Below are 22,251 nucleotides of genomic sequence, written 5' to 3'. Positions count from 1 at the left end.
TTTATTGAAGAAGTCAGAAGTGGTTGACATTTACTTTCAATATTATTTATAGTAAGGGATTTCCTGTTTTTGACCACAACTTGTGTGCCAATGGCGCGATTTATGATGTATTTAAAGAGCTTGATTTGCTACTATGGTTGCGACTTTCAGAAATACACATTTTAATGAAAAGTTGTCTTGGTATGCAAGACTTAGGCCGAAGAGCATAAACAATCATTTTGCCCTGGATAACCCCCTACTCTCGCATTGTTTTATCGCCATTACACCTACTATCGCATCATTTTGCACCCTACCCCCCATTAACCGCTCCTTCATCGTATGACGCCAGCACAATTTAACCCCCCCCCCCCCCACCCCCATTACACTCCATTACCCCCACTCTTGCAACGAATTACCCCCAAAAACATGTAAGTGTTTTGAGGGGCATCGTTTTGCACTCCATTACCCCCTTACTTTTATATAGTTTTACCGGGCCGAGGAGTTCTTTGAAAAAAATGTAAAAAAGTGTAAACAGAGCGGAGAGAAGTTTGTAAAAACAGTGTAATTTTTTAAAATTACACTCTTACACTCTTTTCCCCAATAAATAGGAGTGAACGCATTACATCCTAATCCCCGCTAATTAGGAGTGGAATAAGGGTGAAACCTCGGCCCGGGTCGGTTATGTTTGGTTATTTTTGATTCTTTTGGATTTTTCGAGATGAAGACGTTAAAATGGTATGTGTAAGATTTGTCAACGGCTAAAGTTAACATTATCAAAGACAGATTCGAATGATAGAACCAGGGAGGTTGTTGTGAGATCAAGTGTCTTCTTTCGATAATAAACGTGTCTTATTGTATGCGTTGTATGTTTGTTATCGTTTAAACAATTTAGAGGTAGCTTCTGGCATTCGAGGCGCTGTTAGCAACGCGAAGTTGAGCATTGTGCAGGTGATACGTGGAATTTGGGCCAAAGATTACATGGGGAAAGAGGGAGCAAACAGGGAAGCCAAGGCAGGAACAAACTTGTCCGGATCTCAACCGGAGCCAGACTTGCCAGAACATCATCAGTTGTTCCACACTGTAGCTGGAAAAGTTAGTGGAAATTATATTTTATAAACATTTTAAAAATCGTTACACTATAATTTGGTTACAATTCTAGTTGTTACACCCGGGTCGAATTTGTTCCCGAAAAAGATGTAAGTTTAGGGGATCTGGGGAATTTTTAGCCAATTCCCATCAAAACTCCTAGATCATTGGGGGGGGGGGGGGGGTTAATGGGGGGCCAAACTCAGTCTTGAACTCGCAACCTCTTTACCCTCAGCCGGTTCTCCTTAGCCTCTAAACCATCAATTCTTGCCAAATTCTTCACGGCCCATCTATTCTTCAAAGATAATTGTGGCACGATTTAGCTCATGTATCACAGTGAAGCGAAAGATTTGGCATCGAAAATCATGTACAATCAAAGTTAGAGTTCTGACTTTTACAGCGTTCGTTTATATGAACTCAATAGTTTCAACAAAAGAACAAGGGAAAATTTGGTGTGCTATACGGTTAAGGACCGTTTACAATGAAAACTAGAAAAAATCTGAAATACAAAATTCATCGGCAATAACGAGGGTTTTGTTTTGAGGGACAGTTACTCCAGAATTAAATAACCGATCGGCTTAGCTGAGCTATTCAGCTGAGTTTTTAAATTACAGATACCATTAGCGCTTTTACTATTTGTTAAGATCCTGTCGGAAAACATTATGGTATTTCGAGGTAAAAATAAGGTTTTGACCAAACGTCAATTCGTTTTCAAAAATTTATCCACCCAAAGCGCTCTTCACAACATCAACAAATCCAGTTGTCGTCACTGCAACCCAACCAGTGTATTTTGATACGTTGATCATACAATCCTTTTTTCGATGAAATACATAATTGTTTCTCTCTTGTAGCTATTTTTCTTGTAAGCTGTTGGTAAATATTTTTCACAAAAATTTAAATTTCAGAGCGCAACTTTTAGTAAGTTCTCTTTGAGAGGATCATTTCGTGAACATTTTGTTTTGAAAACAACATTCGTAGAAATCAGTGATAAAGCGATAATTGCAGATGAAATGTGAATAAATCGAAGCTAAAGTGGTTAAATCCTCGATGTTAATTTTAACGACAGTGAAAAATCGTAAACTGGTACTAATCCCCCTAAATCAAAGAACTAGATTAGAGTATGCGACAAGATATAAGGGTTAAGTCAGTAGACATGTCACCATTATACGCACACGTAGAATGCGAAAACTACGGACGTATATACCGGCCTTTGAGCGTGTCGTGTCAGCACTTTTTGCACTCGTTTACTTTCCTGATCTTAATACATGTGTGCGAAAAACAGCGATCATGCTGAGTATATATATTCAGTACGATGTGGTTTGAGTTTCATAATGTACAGTATCAAAAATTTTTATGATAGTTTCTATGTAGAAATCTTTTATTAATAGCCGCACAGCGATAGCTGAGGCCATTATTGGCCTTCTCTTGGTTTTTTACATTTCAAGGAATTCGAATTGTATTTGGCCGCTGTCTTTCTTTAAGATCTGTTCGCGCATTTTCATGATTTTTGATTTCAAATTGGAGTAGTTCAAGCCGAAACAGGTAGTGGAGCGAAAAAAGTTTTTGCGGCGTGACAATTTTCTTCTCTAATTTTAAAGTAGAGTGAGAAAACGTTGTTTGAAAAAAATCGCATTCTAGCAAGTGGTTTTTTGTTCACATGCGGCAATTTCACTTTAACTTTTACGGTTTTTTTATCAATTTTTTGGACCGAATTTTTTTCTTAATGGCTTCCCAATCCAATCAAATTTCTTTCTAGGAATAATTTTTTTATTTAAACAAGATGTCCATTCCTCACTAGTTGTTCATGGTCAAAAGGCATTTTGACATTTTTTGTTTTTTTTTTATTTTTTTCTGAATTTTTTTTGTAAATGGTTTTCCCAATTCACTGATAGGCCGTTCTAGGTCTAGTAATATATTTAATCAGTAAAGTTTTTTAATTTGTACAGCTGGACTTTTCAACTGGACGTCCTCTTTTATTTTTAATTGCTCTCGTAGCGAAGCAATTATTATAAAAGTGTGTGTCTTTTTTATGCAAACTTTTCGCTTGACCAGAAGTGACATTAACGCCCTTGGTTTTTGCCATTTGCGTGATCTAAAATTCCCTCTCAATCACAATTTCAAGCAATTGAACTGAATTGGTGGCAATTTAAAACTCAAAGTCAAAAGAAATGTGCGCCAAAACTGATGCCATTTTTCACTTTATATCTTAATAGTGGTATATATTAGCCTCTAATGCGGTTATTTGATGCCCACTATTAACACTCTTTGTCCGATCCACCCGAACAAAGCAGACTGCAATTGACTAGAGCTCCCACTAGTCGTTCGAGAGCAATTCTTGCGACGTTTAGTCGGTAATGTTTTTATTTCGTCGTCAAGATTTTGTTACGACCATGTGACGTCACAACCACCTCAAATTTTTTTTTGGTCATTTCCTCATGCAATTTCAACTGAATTGAGTGCGTGACATCATTTTTCAATCTTAGTGGACAGAGCTTTTTTTCATTTGCGTGATTAAGTTTTTGGTCACCTGTGACATACTTCACTGTCTAAAATGGCTTCCTCTCTGAAATTGACTTTCTTTAAATTTAATTCTAAAAGATAAGGTCAAGTGAGTATATGTCATTCTAATTGACGGTTATTTAAGAGCAAATATTATAAGCAGCAAAAACTTATACAGATTTACAATCAAAACATAACATCTCAGCATTTAATGAAAACTTCTTTTTTTCTTTTTTTCGTCTCTTTCTTTTACTCTTTTACTATCTTTTTTAGAATGCAGATTTACGAAGCTATTGCGGCTATTTTCTGGCCATCTGCCAGCTATGTTTGGAATTTTTTATAAATTTGTTTTCACTTAACTGTAGGGAATTTATATATTCAATTCAAACATAAGGTGGTAGTTCTATGGAATTTTAGTCGTGGCTGAAAGAGAACTTTTCGCAAAACATACCTAAAAAGTTCATGGACACATTACTGAGCCACTTGATTCTTTTTCAATGAATTGGTTTCAGGATGAATTGGTTTCATTGAATTGTTTTCTGATGATTCATTGATTTGCTTTCAAATTTGATTTCTTATCGTTTTGTTTGTTTTTGGAATAATCAACGCCTCGGATGTTTTTTCTTTGCAAAAGCAATAATTGCAGACGAATTGTGAATAAATCGAAACTAAAGTCGTTAAATTCTTGATGCCATTTTTAGCGACTGTGGAAATTTGTAAATTGGTGACTAATACCCCCAAATCAAAGAACTAGATTAGAGTATGCGACAAGATCAAAAAGTTAAGTCAATAGACTTGTCACCATTATACGCTCACGTAGAATCCAAAATTTACGGACGTATATACCGGCCTTTGAGCTTGTCAGCATTTTTTGCATTCCTTTATTTTCCTGATCTTAATACATCTGTGCAAAAAAAACCGCGATCATGCTGAGTTTATATATTCAGTACGATGTGGTTATAGTTTCATAATGTACATTATCAAAAATTTTTATGATAGTTTCTATGTTAAAGTAGAAATCTTTTCTCAATAGCCGCACAGCGATAGCTGAGGCCATTATTGGCCTTCTCTTGGTTTTTTACATTTCAAAGAATTTGAATTGTATTTGAGGGCTGTCTTTTTTTAAGATCTGTTCGCGCATTTTCATGATTTTTGACTTCAAAATGGAGTAGTTCATGCCGAAACAGGTTGTGGAGCAAAAAAAGCGAGTGCTTTTGCGGCTTGACAAATTTCTGCTCTAAATTTAAAGTAGAGTGAGAAAACGTTGTTTGAAAAAAATCACATTCTAGCAAGTGGTTTTTTGTTCACATGCGGCAATTTCACTTTAACTTTTACGGTTTTTTTTATCAATTTTTTGGACCGAATTTTTTTCTTAATGGCTTCCCAATCCAATCAAATTTCTTTCTAGGAATAATTTTTTTTATTTAAACAAGATATCCATTCCTCACTAGTTGTTCATGGTCAAAAGGCATTTTGACATTTTTTGTTTTTTTTTATTTTTTTCTGAATTTTTTTTGTAAATGGTTTTCCCAATTCACTGATAGGCCGTTCTAGGTCTAGTAATATATTTAATCAGTAAAGTTTTTTAATTTGTACAGCTGGACTTTTCAACTGGACGTCCTCTTTTATTTTTAATTGCTCTCGTAGCGAAGCAATTATTATAAAAGTGTGTGTCTTTTTTTATGCAAACTTTTCGCTTGACCAGAAGTGACATTAACGCCCTTGGTTTTTGCCATTTGCGTGATCTAAAATTCCCTCTCAATCACAATTTCAAGCAATTGAACTGAATTGGTGGCAATTTAAAACTCAAAGTCAAAAGAAATGTGCGCCAAAACTGATGCCATTTTTCACTTTATATCTTAATAGTGGTATATATTAGCCTCTAATGCGGTTATTTGATGCCCACTATTAACACTCTTTGTCCGATCCACCCGAACAAAGCAAACTGCAATTGACTAGAGCTCCCACTAGTCGTTCGAGAGCAATTCTTGCGACGTTTAGTCGGTAATGTTTTTATTTCGTAGTCAAGATTTTGCACTCGTTTACTTTCCTGATCTTAATACAAGTGTGCGAAAAACAGCGATCATGCTGAGTATATATATTCAGTACGATGTGGTTATAGTTTCATAATGTACAGTATCAAAAATTTTTATGATAGTTTCTATGTAGAAATCTTTTATTAATAGCCGCACAGCGATAGCTGAGGCCGTTATTGGCCTTCTCTTGGTTTTTTACATTTCAAGGAATTCGAATTGTATTTGGCCGCTGTCTTTCTTTAAGATCTGTTCGCGCATTTTCATGATTTTTGATTTCAAATTGGAGTAGTTCAAGCCGAAACAGGTAGTGGAGCGAAAAAAGTTTTTGCGGCGTGACAATTTTCTTCTCTAATTTTAAAGTCGAGTGAGAAAACGTTTTTGAAAAAAATCGCATTCTAGTAAGTGATTTTTTGTTCACATGTTGCAATTTCACTTTATTTTTTACGGTTTTTTTTCAATTTTTTAAATCGGATTTTTTTTCTAATAGATTTTCCAATCCATTCAAATCTCATTTTAGGACTGGTTTTTTTATTTAAACAAGATGTCCATTCTCTCAATAGTGGTTTTTTGTTCACGAGGCATTTTGACATTTTTTGTTCTTTTTAATTTTTTATCTGATTTTTTTTGTAAATGGTTTTCCCAATTCACTCATAGGGCATTCCAAGTCAAGTTGTATATTTAGTCAATGAAAGTTTTTTGAACTGTATGGCAGGACCTTTGAACTGGACATCATGTTATATTTTTAATTGCTCTCGTATAGAAGCAATTATTGTAAACTTGTTTGTATTTTTTATGCACAATTTTCGCTTGACCACTAGTGACTTTTACGCCCTTGACTTTCTGCGTTTTGCCTGGTTCTAAAATTCCTTCTCAATCACAATTTCAAGCAGCTGAACTCAATTGGTGGCAATTTAATACTCAAAGTTAAAAGAAAAGTGCGCCGAAACTGGTGCCAGTTTTCACTCTAAATCTTACTAGTGGTATATTTTAGCCTCTAATGCGGTTATTTGAAGCCCACTATTGAAACTCTTAAAGGCAGGCTGAAATTGATTAGAGCTCCCACTAAAAGTTCGAGAGCAATTTTTGCGACGTTTAGTCGCTAATGTTTTTATTTCGTCGTCAAGAGTTTTTTTTTACCATGTGACGCCACAACCACTTCAATTTTGTTTTTGTTCTTTTCTTCATGCAATTTCAACTGAATTGAGTGCGTGACATCATTTTTCAATCTTAGTGGAGCGAGCTTTTTTTCATTTGCGTGATTAAGTTTTTGGTCACCTGTGACATACTTCACTGTCTAAAATGGCTTCCTCTCTCTGAAATTGACTTTCTTTAATTTTATTTCTAAAAGATAAGGTCAAGTGAGTGTATGTCATTCTATTTGACGGTTATTTAAGAGCAGCTATTATAAGCAGCAAAAACTTATACAGATATACAATCAAAACATAACATCTCAGCATTTAATGAAAACTTCTTTTTTTCTTTTTTTCGTCTCTTTCTTTTACTCTTTTACTATCTTTTTTAGAATGCAGATTTACGAAGCTATTGCGGCTATTTTCTGGCCATCTGCCAGCTATGTTTGGAATTTTTTATAAATTTGTTTTCACTTAACTGTAGGGAATTTATATATTCAATTCAAACATAAGGTGGTAGTTCTATGGAATTTTAATCGTGGCTGAAAGAGAACTTTTCGCAAAACATACCTAAAAAGTTCATGGACACATTACTGAGCCACTTGATTCTTTTTCATTGAATTGGTTTCAGGATGAATTGGTTTCATTGAATTGTTTTCTGATGATTCATTGATTTGCTTTCAAATTTGATTTCTTATCGTTGATTTGTCCTCGGATGTTTTTTTTTTGCAAATTGTCACACAAAAAGTTTTTAGACTGCATTCTCAAATTTTCGTCTTCTGCTCTCCTCTTTCTATCATTTTCGCTAAAATTAGTTATTTAGTAGAAGCAGAAACAAAATATGTTATAAACAATTATTAGTTGTATCAGTCTGTATTAAACATTACTTCAAATTTGATCCGTCGACGTAAAAAACGTTGATAAGCCGAAATCTTTGCATATACTTGATGGGTTAGCCCTCCTATTGCATACACGAACTAATTCAAACGCAACTCATTCCAAACGACTGTCTCCTGAGGAATTCGGTTTTATTCTCCCTTAATATTCTGCGCTTGATTTCTTCATTTGCCATCAAAATTTACGCAACATAAAATGGCTATCACAGTAGGAGCGATTAAGTTTATTTTTAAATAAACACCATCTATAATATCTTTTCGATCTTTGTAAATTTTAGTCAAACCAAATAAAGAGCAAATTTTCGCATTTGAATCTACTCACAAACAACCCAAAAACAACTCAAATTTGCTCTCTCCGTTCCTTCCGCCTGATGGATTCACGGTTCTCCTGTTATTTGGTTATTCCCGGTTGGGTTAACTACCTCAAAGAAATTTTTGATGTCATGAGAGCAATACAAATCTACTGTTAAGCTAAAGAGGTGTTATGGCACTATTTAGCGACCTAACAAATGTACAATTCGAGAAAAAGAGAGACAATCATTTTTTTTTCTTGTTGAAAACTTAGACTACTGTGGTTAAGCATTTCTTGTAATTTTGTGACGACTCTAAACCAAACCAAACAAACGCATGACTGCCACGCCTTCTCTATTGACAGCGATTGAAAGTTTTTGAAACTGCAAGAAGTAGATGAAGAGATCCAAACTTATAGCTGCGACAGAGTTTTTATAGCTGCGAAGCTGTATGCTGAGCGTAGCTATATTGCGGTGCTCTTGGTTTTCTAAGAAATTGCTTTGACAATTTAAAGAGTTTGAATTGATTTGGAGCGCTGTCTGGAGTGAGGAGTATTGGAGAAGTCCTTTTTTTAATCAATTTTATTGAAGTGAATTTTGAAGCGGGAAATGAACCGCTTGAAAATTTAGAGTGATTTTGGTGCTGAACAAAAGTGAAGAGCGGAGAGAAAAGAGAGTGGTTTTCGTTCTTACCGCTGTTTTTGAGAGAGCGAGAAATTGATGTGTGAAAAATTTTTCTCTAAGCGAGCTAAATTTTTTGTTAACGTGCGGCTTTTAAAAGCAGTTTTTTGCAACTTTTGATGGTTATGAGGTTTGATTATGATATTGTATTAGTTTTAGGCTTGTTTTCATAGGAATTGAAGGTTTCAAATAGTTAATTTGAGTTTAATGCTAATTTGGAGGTTTTTGATCAGTTTTGCTGATTTTTAGACAAAATTTAATGATTTTTGCCTGTTTTTTTTGTTTTAATGCTCTAAGTGGGATTTGAATAGAAGCTTGTTAGTTAAAGAATACTCAGATAATAATTGACTGAAATTTTCCAGGTATAAATCTTTTTTTCTTAAGAACATTGACAAAAAAAATTGAGAAATTTTAAACAATTTTTCTTATTTTTTTGCAGTTTTTCTTTATTTTTTAAATCTCAGACAAGTTTCTTAGCCTATTATGACTTGCCCATTGTTTTGCGAGCTTTTCATTGCTTTAATTGTAAAGGAACTTTACTCGGCTTTATTTTTGCCTGTACTATTAAAAAAGCTCATTAAGTTTTTCTAGTTTTTTTGTTCAATTTGTTTTTGAATGCCGTATCTTTTCTTCCTTAAATTTTTTATGGCATTTGTGGAAGTTCAGGGTTGACAGTAGTTTTTCTAGTTGCATAGTTATAAGTATGGGCAATTTTCTACTCCAATTTTCCTGCTCAGTCTAGGATATAATATTGCGGACGACTTCAGGATAGGTTTATATTTAATAGCCGCACAGCCATAGCTAGCGCTATTATTGGCCTTCTCTTGGTTTTTTAAAAGCCGCCTCAGCTTCTCAGCCGGCTATTATAGCGCTCCTATCTTTACAGTTCAAAGAATTTGAATTGTATTGGGGCGCTGTCTTTTTTTAAGATCTGTTCACACATTTTCATGATTTTTGAAGTCAAATTGGAGTGGTGATTTTGGTCACGCCGAAACAGGAAATGTAGCGAAAAAGCTAGTGGTTTTGCGGCGTGAATTTTTTTCGCTCTAATTTTAAAGTAGAGTGAGAAAACGGTTTTTGAACAAAAATTTGGTTTTTCGGTAGTGGTTTATTGATCACATGCGGCAATTTCACTCTGATTTTTACTGGTTTTTTTTCGATTTTTCGAATCGGATTTTTTCTAAATTGTTTTCCCAATCCATTCACAGCCATTCTCTGGCTAGTTTTTGGTTTGAATTAAATTTTCATTTCTGGCTAGTGGTTTTTTGTGTTCACATGCTGCGTTTTGACATTGATTTTCTGTTTTTTTCTTTTTTTATCTGATTTTTTTAAAAAAAATTATGTTCTCAATTAGTTCATAGTCCATTCTAGGTCTAGTTCTTTCAGTTTAGCCAATGAAAATTCTTTGAATTGTACGTCAGGACTTGTCCTGATATGTTTTTTTGTTTCGTCGTCTGACGCTCTTTATTCTTTTTACATTTGTTTACACAGCAAAGCTGAAAAAGTCAAATTTTCTGAATGACTTCTTCTTCTCACTAACGGCATTTGCGCGCGTGACGTCATTTCTCACTCGCTTAAGTGAAAAATTTTATGTTATTTGCGTGATTAAATTTTGATCATACGTGACTTTGATCAGACCTCACTCAATAAAATGACTTTTTCACTTTAAAACTTAGGTTTAATTTGAATTCGTTTAAGGTCAAAGGAACTCATATCGGCAGTAAAGGTCACTAATAAGAGGCTTCTGTGGAATTAATTTTAACAAGCTTTATTGATTTATCGCTGAATGTTTTTTTAGACTAGTTTTTTGAGCGGCGTCGATTTTTTCTTCAATTTAGATCTGTGTCTGTTTCTATCTCTATTATATGGCACGCAGGTCTATTCTTTCGCAGCTATTCCGGCAATCTGTCGGCTATATTTGTAATATATTTTCCGTTGATTATTAAAAATAAGAAAAACTAACAGAAGCTTTGGCCAATTTAACTTTTCAGTTCTACGATTACCGCTTATTAGACCCTTTATACGCAATTGGTCTTTTCTGCAGCCATTACTGTAATACAGCCAGGGGCTCCGTTATTTTTTTATAATTAATTTTTTGTGTTAAGTCAAAATACTGCGTTTCATGAGATCATTTTTAAATTGTTTTTAAACAAAGATTGTTGAAAATGTTTGTCTTGTTGTGTTTTTGCAACTTTGCACTTGATCTGCTTTTCGTCTGACAATTTTTGTCATAAACAATGAAGGGCATACGATGACAGAACCCAGAGGGCATTAAGAAGTTGAGTTGTTTTTTAAACTTTTCCGAGTCTCCGGGTATATAATTCAACGGAATCCATCTTTGTTAATTCTAAGGCAGCCACAGGCTGAGGTGCGTGCTCAAAATTGTCCTGATCAGACGATTGCGAGCGCACAGCTAATCATTTTATGCTCGAAATTACAGGACAGTTTCCAGAGCACGAGGGCACTTGAATATGATCAGAGGCGGTTTCAAGTGCCCTTGAGTCTGATCATAAACGGCTTCAAGCAAAACTGGGTCTGATTAAAAACGCTTCGAGCACAACTGGTTCTGATAAGAAACCTCTCTGATCCCAAAATTTTTTCAATTTTTTAATTTTTTACCGAGAGATGTTGCTTTTTCCAAGAGGTAACAACAAATCTGCCTTCTCCTAAAATCTAAGGGCTTTGATCAAAACAAAGCATCCAGTTGATAGCAAATGCAGGTCCCCTTCGGAGGATTTTAATCAGCTGTAGATAAAGACAATTTTTATGGAAAGCTGTATAAATTCAATGAGTCAGGAATATGAACAAACGGTAGAAAACATTTTTTTCTATTCAGCTGGATTTTATTAACCTTAGCACTAGGTTCAGAATTGGCGCTTCCATTGTTGAGTATATAACTGCAAACATCACTTTTAATGAAATGGATATTTTATATAAGAAAAAGAGATTTGTTCATAACCATTCTCTGATCAGACCATTTGAGCGAAATTGAATCTGGACAGAACCTATTTCGAGATCCTTTAGGTTTAATCATAAACGATTTGAACGTAATTAGGTATGATCATAAGCGGTTCGAGCACAAGATAGTCCATAATCCTACGCTCGACGCTTTTCCATCAGAGAGCATTTCAAGCTCAACTGTGTCTAATCAAAAACGATTTCGTAAGCATTTGCGTCTATTCAGAAACGGTTTTAGGCACATTACTTTTTTTTTAATGTTTTGGATATTTAATGAGACATGTTGCGCTGCCAATAGGCAACAAAGAAGCAGCGTTCTGATCAGAGGCTTGTATACACTTCGATGGCTCTGATCAAAACTTAAGAGTCTTGCTGATATCAAATGCCGGTAACCGTTAGTGGATTCAAATTTACTGTAGATCACGACGTTTTTTCTGAATTAATGAATATTTGTAAGATTTGCGATTTAAAGCGGTAATTTTTTTCGATCACACCTCAAGCGCACAGAAACTGTCCAGCACACTTTGTGAGTCTGATCAAAAGCACTTTCGGTCTGAGACGGTATAATCAGAAGCACTTTCGGTCTTAGATGGTCTGATCAGGAAGATTTTGAGCGCACACCCCAGCCTGGTGCCTCCCTACGAAGCTGAAGTTATAGCTACTAACGAAGCCAACCTCTCGCCAAGCGTTGAGAATAGTTCGACCGGCGTTAGATTTTGTTAACTCGTGCTGTGCTTCTTTACTTTTGCCTAATTATTTTTAATAGCCGCGAAGCAATAGCGATTGTTATTGAGGACATCGTGGTTTTTAAAATTCAAAGAATTTGAATTGCATTGGGGCGCTGTGTTGTTTTCGAAGATTTTTCACTCATTTTTCACTGACTTTTATCTTTCAAAACGGGATAAACAGGTAAAGCACAGTAGGCATTTAGTTTCAATAGAGTCCCTAAGTAAAATCTAGTGCTCCGACTGCTTCAAGTATTTAGAGTGGTGCAGCTCCTGGCATGGCCTTAATCTAAGGTTAAAATGTCATTTTTAGGAGTTTTTGGGCTCAAAATGGTGCAATTTTTCTTGTTTTCGTGATTTCTTAGTATCTTGTTTGATTAGTCTTAGGTTGAAGTTTTTAAAAGTTGATGAAGGTCTATTGCGAGTTAAAATTAATTGTTATGAACATTATTTGAGCTATACGTTTTGGTACTACAAATACAAACACGTAAAATGATACTAATTTTTACAATTTCTTCAAATTTGTTGAAACTTTTTGTCATTTTAAGTTTTTTTCTAGCCTCAAGGGCCAGAAAATTATAGGGCACTGCATACTGCATACTTTCTCGTAACAATGGAATGATTTTCAACATCTTAATTTTTCGAATTTTCTAATTTTTTTGATAAAATCTGCAATTTTTTTTAAATTTTGTCAATTTTGTCAAATTAATTTTGTCAATTTTTGATGTTTGTCTATTCTCAAGTGGAAACAAACTTATTCAATGGTGTGATAAAAAGCTACTGCATGGTTGTTGGTGTCAATGGAATTTCCAACAATTCAAGATTTTGATTTTTAGAAATTTTTTGATAAATTTTTAAATTTTTTTCATGTTTTTTGAAAACATTTGTCATTTATTCAGTTTTATTTGCCTCAGTAGCCAGTTAACCTTCTCCAGAGTTTGTGACAGTATGTTGTTACACAGTTCCTAGGGGCAATGGAATGGTTTTTACCATTTTAATAGATCGATTTTCTTTTTTTTTGAAATTTGAATTTTTTTCTTTTAAATAATGTCTGTGGATCTTTATGAGCCAATGAATTTTTCAGGGCTTGAAATTGGGTTACTAAAAAGCCTCTGGAGACACATAATTTTTTCTCAAGATCATAATATCACGATTTGTGGCAACATTTTATTAAAATTTGCAATTAATTTCTTTAAAAAAAGATTCTCATTTTCTGAGTTTATCGATCTTCAAGGGCCAATGAATATTTTCAGGTCTTGCAGATATAATCCTGGGCCGATTTCAGAAAAAAATTGGATTTGAACATATTTTGAAGTAGGCCTATTTAAAGGGATCAAATTTTGCATTCGGTGTAAAAGCTTCAAGACTTTTTAGCAATGAGTATATTTTTGCTCAGTTTATTTGATTGTTTTAGTTTCTAAATTGTTAGATGATTTTGTTTGTGTTTTGGCTGGCAGGCCTTGTTCAGCTGGTCTGGTAGAGTACTTCTAAGTTTTTCATTCAATTTTTTGGATTGTATTCCAGGACTTGTCCTGCTATGTTTTTTTTTTAATTCGTCGTCTCCATCGATGATTCTTACGACCTGACTTCTTGGAATTGACTTTTTTAACGACTTCAGTGACTTCTACTGCTTTGCAGTTAAAATTTGACGTCATTTCTTCTTTCAGGTCAATTGCGTGATGTACCTCACTTAAAAAATGACTTCTGAACTCACTTAGGGAACTAAGTTGTGCCAAACTTATATCCCTAATACTTGAGTATGTCTTGAGTTATTGATTTTTAATATTTATTTTGAAAAAATTGCATTAGGGCTTTTTCCTGATAGAGCGTATATGTCTCATAAAAATGGCTGTCCGCATCTAACCCAAAATGTCTAGTAGTCTAGTGGTCTATTAAAGGGCTTGTGGTCGATCTGTCTATTTTATTTCTGTAGTTTTTTCAAATCATGGAAGGCCACAAGCGTCTATCGCGGCTATTTTCCGGCAATCTGCCGAATATGTCCTCGTTGCTGCTATATTTGATTTCTAACGATATCTAGAAGTCCTATCTCTGAAGTTTGGCAAAGTTCGCAATGAATTATTATAATATACTGAGGATTTTCATTGCTATGGTTTACCATTTTAAGGCGAGCGGAGAGAGTGGTAATGCGAAAGTGCGCCTGCTTCCAGCTCCACGAGGTGTGGGAATAGTGGGTGCAGCTTGTATTGCCCAGCGACACCTGTTGCAACTGGCAGGCGTGCAGGACTGCTTCGTCATCTCCAACACTCCACCCTCTAACTCATCCAACCCGTCCACTGGCAGCCTCGTCAAGGCCAGACCTCGGCCATACTCTACATTAGATTTAAATAGATATTCAGAGATTTTTGTAAGAATTGCGGTGAAAGCGGTGAATTTTTTTCACCACACTCACCGCAATCACCGCATTTTTTACAATTATTTACTGCATTCACCGCATTTCTTAGAAAAATTTACCAGAAAGCCTCGACCGGGTAATGAACGGGTGTTAGAAATTTATTAAACACATTCGTGACTTGCTGGCCGAAAATCTTGTTTTATGGCTTCCAAAAACGGCATGAGCTGTAGATTTGTGCTTTTTAATAACCGCTCTCATCTAAGGAAACCGCTGGTTTTTTAGGTACTATCGCACTACGTCAAAGTCAAAGGCTTAGATGATCTGGCGAAAAAAAAGGAAGTCGCTGTTTTTATACGCTTCCTTGACGAAACCTGAGGAAGATGAGGGTAAATAGCTTTTAGCTAAGCGAACGAACAGTTTTTTGAGCGTGAAAACTTCAAAGCAGTAGGAGCACTCACGGAGTTGTACTGAGGTTTTTAATTGCTCTCAAACGAAGTTTGTAGCAGTTATATTAGTCCTGTTGGTATTTTTAATGCAATTTTTTGCTTGACCGATTTTTCGTCTAACGCTCTTGACTTTTCGTCCTCAAGAAAGCTCAAATTGTTTTGGAGACTTATACTTATGGTGTGAAGGACGGTTCTTAGAGGTTGAAGACACCCCCACTATTAACCCCCTCCCCCACTATTGCCCCCCACCGCGCTGTGCCCCCCTCCCACCCCACTGTTATTACACCCACCCCCCCCCCCCCCCATTAACCCCGGTGCATCCCCCCCCCCCCCCCCCGTGGCTAGCTACTGACAAACAACCGCTTGCAATTTTATACTTACTTTCACAATTTTTAAGCTTTTTGACAGTTTCTGTCAATTTTTGAGTTTTATCAGCCCTAGGTATCAAGGAACCTCCTCTAGCGTTTGATAGTAGGTTACGGCATACTTTCTAGTGGTAGTGGATTGGTTTTAACTTTTTAACATCACGAATTTTAGCAATTCTTTTGACAGAACGTGCAATTTTTTTAATATTTTGACATTCATTTTTCACTATTCGCGTCTTTCCAGACGCAGGGAGCAGAAAGTCTCCTTGGGGGGTTTGATTATTAGTTACTGAAAAGTTTTTTTGCCATGAAAGGGTTCAACTTTTTGATATCACAAACTTTAGCATTTTTTGAAATTTTTTGAAAATTTTTGACGTTTTTAGGTTTCTCCGGCCTCAAGAGCCTTGGAACCGCCCCAAGGATTTGACAATGGGTTACTGTATAGTTCTCTAGATGTAGTGGAAAGTTTTTCAAGATTTTATTATTACTAATTTAAGCATTTTTTTATAAAAAAAACTACCCTTTTTTTTTCAAGTTTTTTTGAAAATTTTTGTCGTTTTTAGGTTTCGCATGCAAGTAATGAGCAGAAAAAGCTCGTAACTGTAATTTGTATTTTATAAACCAAGTGTGTTGCAATTATATTAGTCCTGTTTTTTATGCGATTTTTGGCTGTTTACATTCTAAATTTGCGATTCACCGAAACTATCGCGGAGACATAATTTCATGGTGTGAAAAACGGCGGTTTTTTTAACCCGCATCAAATCCTCATGTGTGCGAATTTGTGCACTCGTAACCCAGCGCGCTCACCATTCGTTTGAGAGCAATTCGCCCGACGCTAGTCGGTTATGTTAACCATTTTTGATAGTAGTGAATAGCCTTCGTTAGCCTCTCAACCGCTATGGCTTAGGTTTCTCCTTTTTTGAAATTCGGCTTACCGTTTGATCAAGTTTTTCTTTTTGCATAGGGTCGACTTTTGCCCGTGACCCCTGATTTACCTCACTCACTGTTTCAACTAAATGGATTTCAAACCCTTTCAGTAATTTAAGTTAAGCAATGTAGTGAATACAGTCAAGGTCAAAAGAGCAAACCAAAAAAACGAGATAAATTGATAACCAAATAAATGTGCCCGATAGAAAAAACGCTCTAAAAAAGCGAAAAAATGGTCTGACAATGCAGTTACCTTGCTTCCTTTGAAACTTTCGTCGAGTTTTGCACTTATGCACACAGAATTAAATGGAACTTTGATTGTTTTCGTTCGAAATGCAAAAGATGAACTGCTGGAAAAAGTTCTATTGCTATTCAAATAGAGAGCTAAGATCACATCAAAACTAGTGAGCAACATAACTCATAATTGCTATCCCTAACGTAAAGAAAATGCCGAAAAGTTATATCTGTATTTTAATCCAAAATTACGAAAAAAAAATTGAAGACGTCTTTAATATTTACCATCAACATCTACAAGACAAAGCAATGAAACGGTTAACCAGCGATAGAGATGACACAAACATGAACAATCCAAAGACTTTTAAGAAACAACGTTTTCTGATAAGGTTGTTGATTTATTGACCTCAACCAGGAACACAAATTCTGTTCTGGGAAGCATCATAGGATCATTGCTAAGCTTAAAGCTGATGCAAACACATCAATGGACACAGCTATTCATCTCCACAGTGGTTTGACAACAAAAAATAAAAAAAAAGATATTACAAGAAACAGCAAAGAGGTAATAGATGACATATTTAGTTTTTTTAAATACCTTTTAAAGTTCTGTGCAGATCTAATACTTCGTTCTATACCGGTTTTTTTTCATCAAAAAACTAAACTAGATCGTAAAACAAACAAACTGGTTACTTAGTTAAATAAATATTTAAATAATAACTATTTGTTGCACTTTAGGAGGAAAGATTTCTCTTGCTGAAAGCTGTATGCCACTTAAGATGAACGAGGGAGTAAGTTCAATGCTTTCGCTCAAAGCAAATACCCACATTTAAAGGTCAACATTCACAATAAGGTACATTTGAACTTCAATCATGGTATTTTTTTTACTTAGAAACCATCCATTACGTTTGGATGTGAAACGTCTGGTGGCATTTCTGATTCTAATGAATTCACCAACGGGAGCTTTAAAATGAAAAGTCGGTTTCAAAACTTTTATGAGCAGTGCTGGTCTAATTCAAAAACGAGTCCAGACTTGAACTTAAGTCATCTTTTTCTCTAGCAGACATACTAACGAAAACAGGTTTACAAGTTGTCGAGTCATTTGTATTTTTCTATTGATTTGGTTGAATTCGGTCTGATCAGTTTGACAAGTGTCAAAATTTCCAACGAGATATAATTAACAACATTTGGTTTAAATAAAGTTATTGAGTTTTCAAGAGACTGCCTTTTTAACAAAACTCAATAATCTTTCTAATCCCATTTGGTCGTTGACCAGTTCGAGGAGTGAGAAAAAAACTTTAAAAGAAAAACGGTTTTTTGTGTAACAATTATCTCTTTTCATTCATCATACATTACAGTATCCGGCCATTTCCTTTGAAGTCCGGAGATATTGGAAAAAATCTCGGGCCAATTAGAACGAGGGAAAATTTTTTTCTTGATTATAAAAACCACTTAGAGAATTTAAAAGTTCGGTAAATGAACGACGGGAGCGCTACATGAAAAAAGCATTAGTTACGAAGAAGGTTGTCAAAAATTGCGCGGTTTATCCGAAACACGGTTCGGTCCGACTGCTGCTACTGTCTTTGAAAACCTCAATGAGGCAAACTTTCCTAATTTTTGCCATGACCTGAGTCAATTGAAATGTATTTTCAATTGATTCCAGAAAATTCGACCCAAATCTGCAACTGCGAATGGATGTTTGATTTAAATGTGAGTACTTTTATGCTGTTTTAGTTGACAAAACTTGCACGAAAAATTTGATTTATGAAGGTCTCCTCCAATCCGAAAAAAGTGTCTACGAGAATTTGCTCGATCAATGGAATAGATCATTCGATAAAACAGCTTAGATTTACACAAAAGAATGAAGGGCAACAAAAGGTCAACTGTTTGGAAAATTAAGAAATGCAACTTCAAGAAGCAATCATTTAAATGTTCAATCCAAAATTAACTAATAAGCAGCAAGCAATTAAAAAAACCGATTAGTGGAACACACGCTTTTCGGCGGATACTTATTTTCGCTGCAAATTGAAGTTTGTGATTCAGCAGTACATATAAGTCAATTTTCCCAAATAAAAAAGCCAAATCTTGCAGAAGCAAAATTAAAAGTCAGTTTAAGGATAAAAAGAGCTAAAGCAAATTAGATTTCAGAAAATCTATCCGACAATAAGAATTGCAAACATTTTACCATTTTATGGAACCAGGTGAAGTGCTATGGGCGTGTGAAATAAAACTTGAACTACACAACTGAAGTAATTACTCATGAGAATGCTATCTCATGAGCCACTTAAAACAATTTGATCAGAAACAACAAGTCACAATGCTCCCTAGTCAATAGGTTTACTGCTAGAATGCACTTAACCAAAATCTGCTATGGAAACAAAATCATTACACGATTCAAAATCATTGCACGAGTTATTTAAATTGAAAACCCAAGTATGCTCTAGACATGAGAACGACTACGAAGATATTTGTCATGAATTAGTTGAAAGTTAAAATTCGGAGAGCAGGAAGTTGAATCGGATCCATCAAGTTGGAAACTCCCGGAAAGTGACCAAAACTGTGCATAGTTTTAGAAAGTTGTTTCGTTGAACTTGTTTCAGACTGATCTTTTTTCTAGAAAAAAACTAGAAAAATAAGAGGAAATTTCTCTGCTCAATTCAAAGGAGCGGACATAATTGTACTTTTTTAAAAGGATGTATTGATAGTTCTTAAAACAAAAACTTCAAATTTGCATAAGAATTCCTTGATTTCAAAAACAAAATTTGGTTGTCAACAATTAGTTTTCTTCAGCATAAGCGCTTGTTCAATTAATGTAAACTTTTCGATGTGCGTTTTAATCGGATTGAAAAGAAGTAAAAGAGCAATTGAATCGAGCAATTTTAAAGTATTAAAGTTCGTCTCACATATTTTCATGTTAGAAATAAATTTTCATAAATTTTTTTTTTGGAAAGTTTTTCATAAAACACGACCAAATTTTCGTTTTCGCCGTTTTTTAGTCTAGCCATTGGTTTCCTTATAATGGCTCGCAAAGTTCATTTTTAGTTTTTTTGTTTTGTTAATGATAATTCGATGATTTTGTTCAATGCTTTTTTCACGTTTTTCGTTTCTCAGAATTCACATATTTCATCTCACTACATGTTTTAACTGGAAGGATTGTAATTTCATTCCATCTATGGATTACACAGTTGGTTGTAAAAAGAACAATTGCAATTACGCCAATGTAAGAAAAGCGGAATAAGAGATAATAGTGCAATTCATAATGTTCATAGTATTCACAGAATTGAAGCGCATAATGTTCAGAAAAAAATAAAAAATTTTACTTTGAGTTTCACTCTGAAGTTTCTATAAAGTGCCATGATCAGAACTCTGGCCATAGTGAAAATTATAATGAAATTTTTATGATTCAGTACTGAAATATCATGAGACTCAGGTCCGGGCAGTAGTTTAAATTTCGACATAGTAACATAAGGATCAGTTTTGACTAAGTTTTGATAAGGAATCTGGCTAGACGGTGTATCCATTATCCATTATTTTTCAAACATTCATAAATAATATTTATAAATTATCAATTATTCAAAAAATTAAAAATATTTATTCATTATCCATTATTTTTCGACTGGGGTATGACCGTGTCTATCTAAATGGGTGGGGTGAAGGCAACTTTGAATGCACTGCAGAATTTGAGCAGACTCAAGTCAGACGATGGAGGGGAGGATGACCACAACGACAAACAGGCCTCCTCCGGGACGCCCTCTAGCGGAGAATCAGGCGGGTGGTACCCATCGCCAATAAACATACCATCCCTGTTGGCCGACGCTTAACAGAACCCGTACCTAAAATCAGTAACAATCAGTACTGATTCAGAATAATCTCAGAGAAATTTCAAGTTTCAGTACTGATTCAGAAGGATTTCAGAACCAACTGTGAAGTGATTTTTGAATCAGAGCAAAATTCAGGAAAAGTATTCAGTAGTCTTCTGAATCAGAAGATAATTCAGAATGAATCACTGAATTAGCTCTGAATCAGACAAATTCAGAGCAAAATGTGACCTGAATGAGACGCTGACTCAGTACTGATTTCGGCTGAGAGTTAGGTACGGGAGGCAGAAACAGATAAAGACAAGAAAAGGAGACAACGTCAGATGCTAATTTGAGATTGATACAATACTGAAAAACTATGAGCCAGAACGTAACCATACACAGCCAGTGAATATTCGCATATTACAACTGAAGACTCAGCAAAAAATTTTGCTTAAAGGACACGCTAAATTGATCATCATTTATCTGGTTGTTAAGAGATTAAAATATAGTACAAGCAAGCCCTCTTCAAACAAGTAAATCAATAGGTCCTGATCGGTATCTATTTGCATATATGTTACCAATACTGAGCTGTACTTTAGTGTGAACAGCCCAGGTTTAGTTGTGCGACCCTAGACCGCCGCTCTGATCAGACCATTTGGGTCGCACACCGGTGCTGATTTCGTGGATGAGAATTAAGTACCGAATCATTTTCATATCAAGCACCGGATCTATTCTGTTTGTCTCCCCCCGTTACAAACTATATGTTGTTATTAATTGCTCTCAAACGAAGTTTGTAGCAATTATGTTAGTCCTGTCGGTCTTTTTTTAATGCGATTTTTTGCTTGACCGATTTTTCGTCTGACGCTTTAGACTTTTCGTCCCCAAAAACGGGATAAATAGGTAGCGCCCAGCGGGCATTAAGTGCTCTTAGAGCTTTTCAGCTCTGTTTCAGCTCAAACTGTTATGGAGACTCATACTTAAACTTATGGTAAGAAGGGCGGTTCTTAGAGGTTGAAGAAACACTCACTTTTTACCCCCCTATTGCCCCCACCCCACCACCCCAGTGTTGCCCCCCAATCAACCCCCCTCCCCCTCCCGTGGCTAGCTACTGACGAACAGCCGCTTGCTCAAAACGCAAATTTATACTATTTTGCAATTTTTTTCAAGCTTTTTGAAAATGTTTGACATTTTTTAATTTTTATCAGCACTAGGTGTCAAGGAACCTCCTTTAGGTTTTAAAAATAGGTTACTGCGTAGTTTCTAGTGGTAATGCAATGCTTTCAACATTCGACCAGAAAACATCCTATGGGGTTTGATAATGAGTTACTGACAATTTCTTACTGGTAATCGAATTGTTTTTAAACATTTTTAATGTCAAAAATTTTAGCAAAGTTTTTGTTTGAAATTTTTTGTCGTTTTTTTGGATTTTTTTTGGCTTTAAGAGTCAATTAACCTCCTCTAGGGTTTGAAAATAGGTTTCTGAATAAATTTTAGATTAAATGGAATGTCTTGCAATATTTAATCATCACGAATTTTAGCATACAATCGATATTTTTCGTCATTTTTCAATTTTTTTTTTATTATTTATGGTCATTATTCAGAGTTTTTGAGCCTCAAGGGTCAAAAAAGCCCTCGTTAGGGTTTGAGAATAAGTTATTGAAAATTTTTGTTGCTCATGGTTTAATTTTCAACTTTTTAATATCAAGTTTTTTTTTAAACGTGAAATTTTAAACGTGAATCAAGGCAATTTTTTTTTAAACGTGAAATTTTTTTTTGAAGTTTTTTGAAATTTTTTTGTCATGTTTTAAGTTTCTCTAGCCTCAAGGGCCACGGACTTTCTTCCAGGGTT

At 35.1% G+C, this 22,251-nt stretch overlaps 1 protein-coding gene across 5 annotated transcripts; it reads left to right on the top strand.

Annotated features, from left to right (window-relative positions):
• Positions 1-355: 355 nt before the first annotated feature.
• Positions 356-20,920, top strand: LOC142353993 (uncharacterized). Of its 5 annotated transcripts, none has more exons than XM_075406236.1 (5): positions 356-407; positions 872-1,071; positions 14,406-14,591; positions 20,259-20,431; positions 20,715-20,920. In XM_075406236.1, the coding sequence occupies exons 2-4, from the start codon at positions 958-960 to the stop codon at positions 20,421-20,423; spliced, it is 465 nt and encodes a 154-aa protein (XP_075262351.1). In that variant the 5' UTR covers positions 356-407; positions 872-957; the 3' UTR covers positions 20,424-20,431; positions 20,715-20,920. The 5 variants fall into 5 exon arrangements, with proteins under 5 accessions (XP_075262351.1, XP_075262348.1, XP_075262350.1 ...); XM_075406233.1 differs by having other exon boundaries at positions 20,709-20,920; XM_075406235.1 differs by having other exon boundaries at positions 20,705-20,920.
• The last annotated feature ends 1,331 nt before the right edge of the window (positions 20,921-22,251 follow it).

This window comes from Convolutriloba macropyga, chromosome 15, assembly GCF_964194025.1.
Source record: "Convolutriloba macropyga chromosome 15, txConMacr16.3, whole genome shotgun sequence".
NCBI lineage: Eukaryota > Metazoa > Xenacoelomorpha > Acoela > Convolutidae > Convolutriloba > Convolutriloba macropyga.
This window is presented reverse-complemented; position numbering and strand designations above follow the sequence as displayed.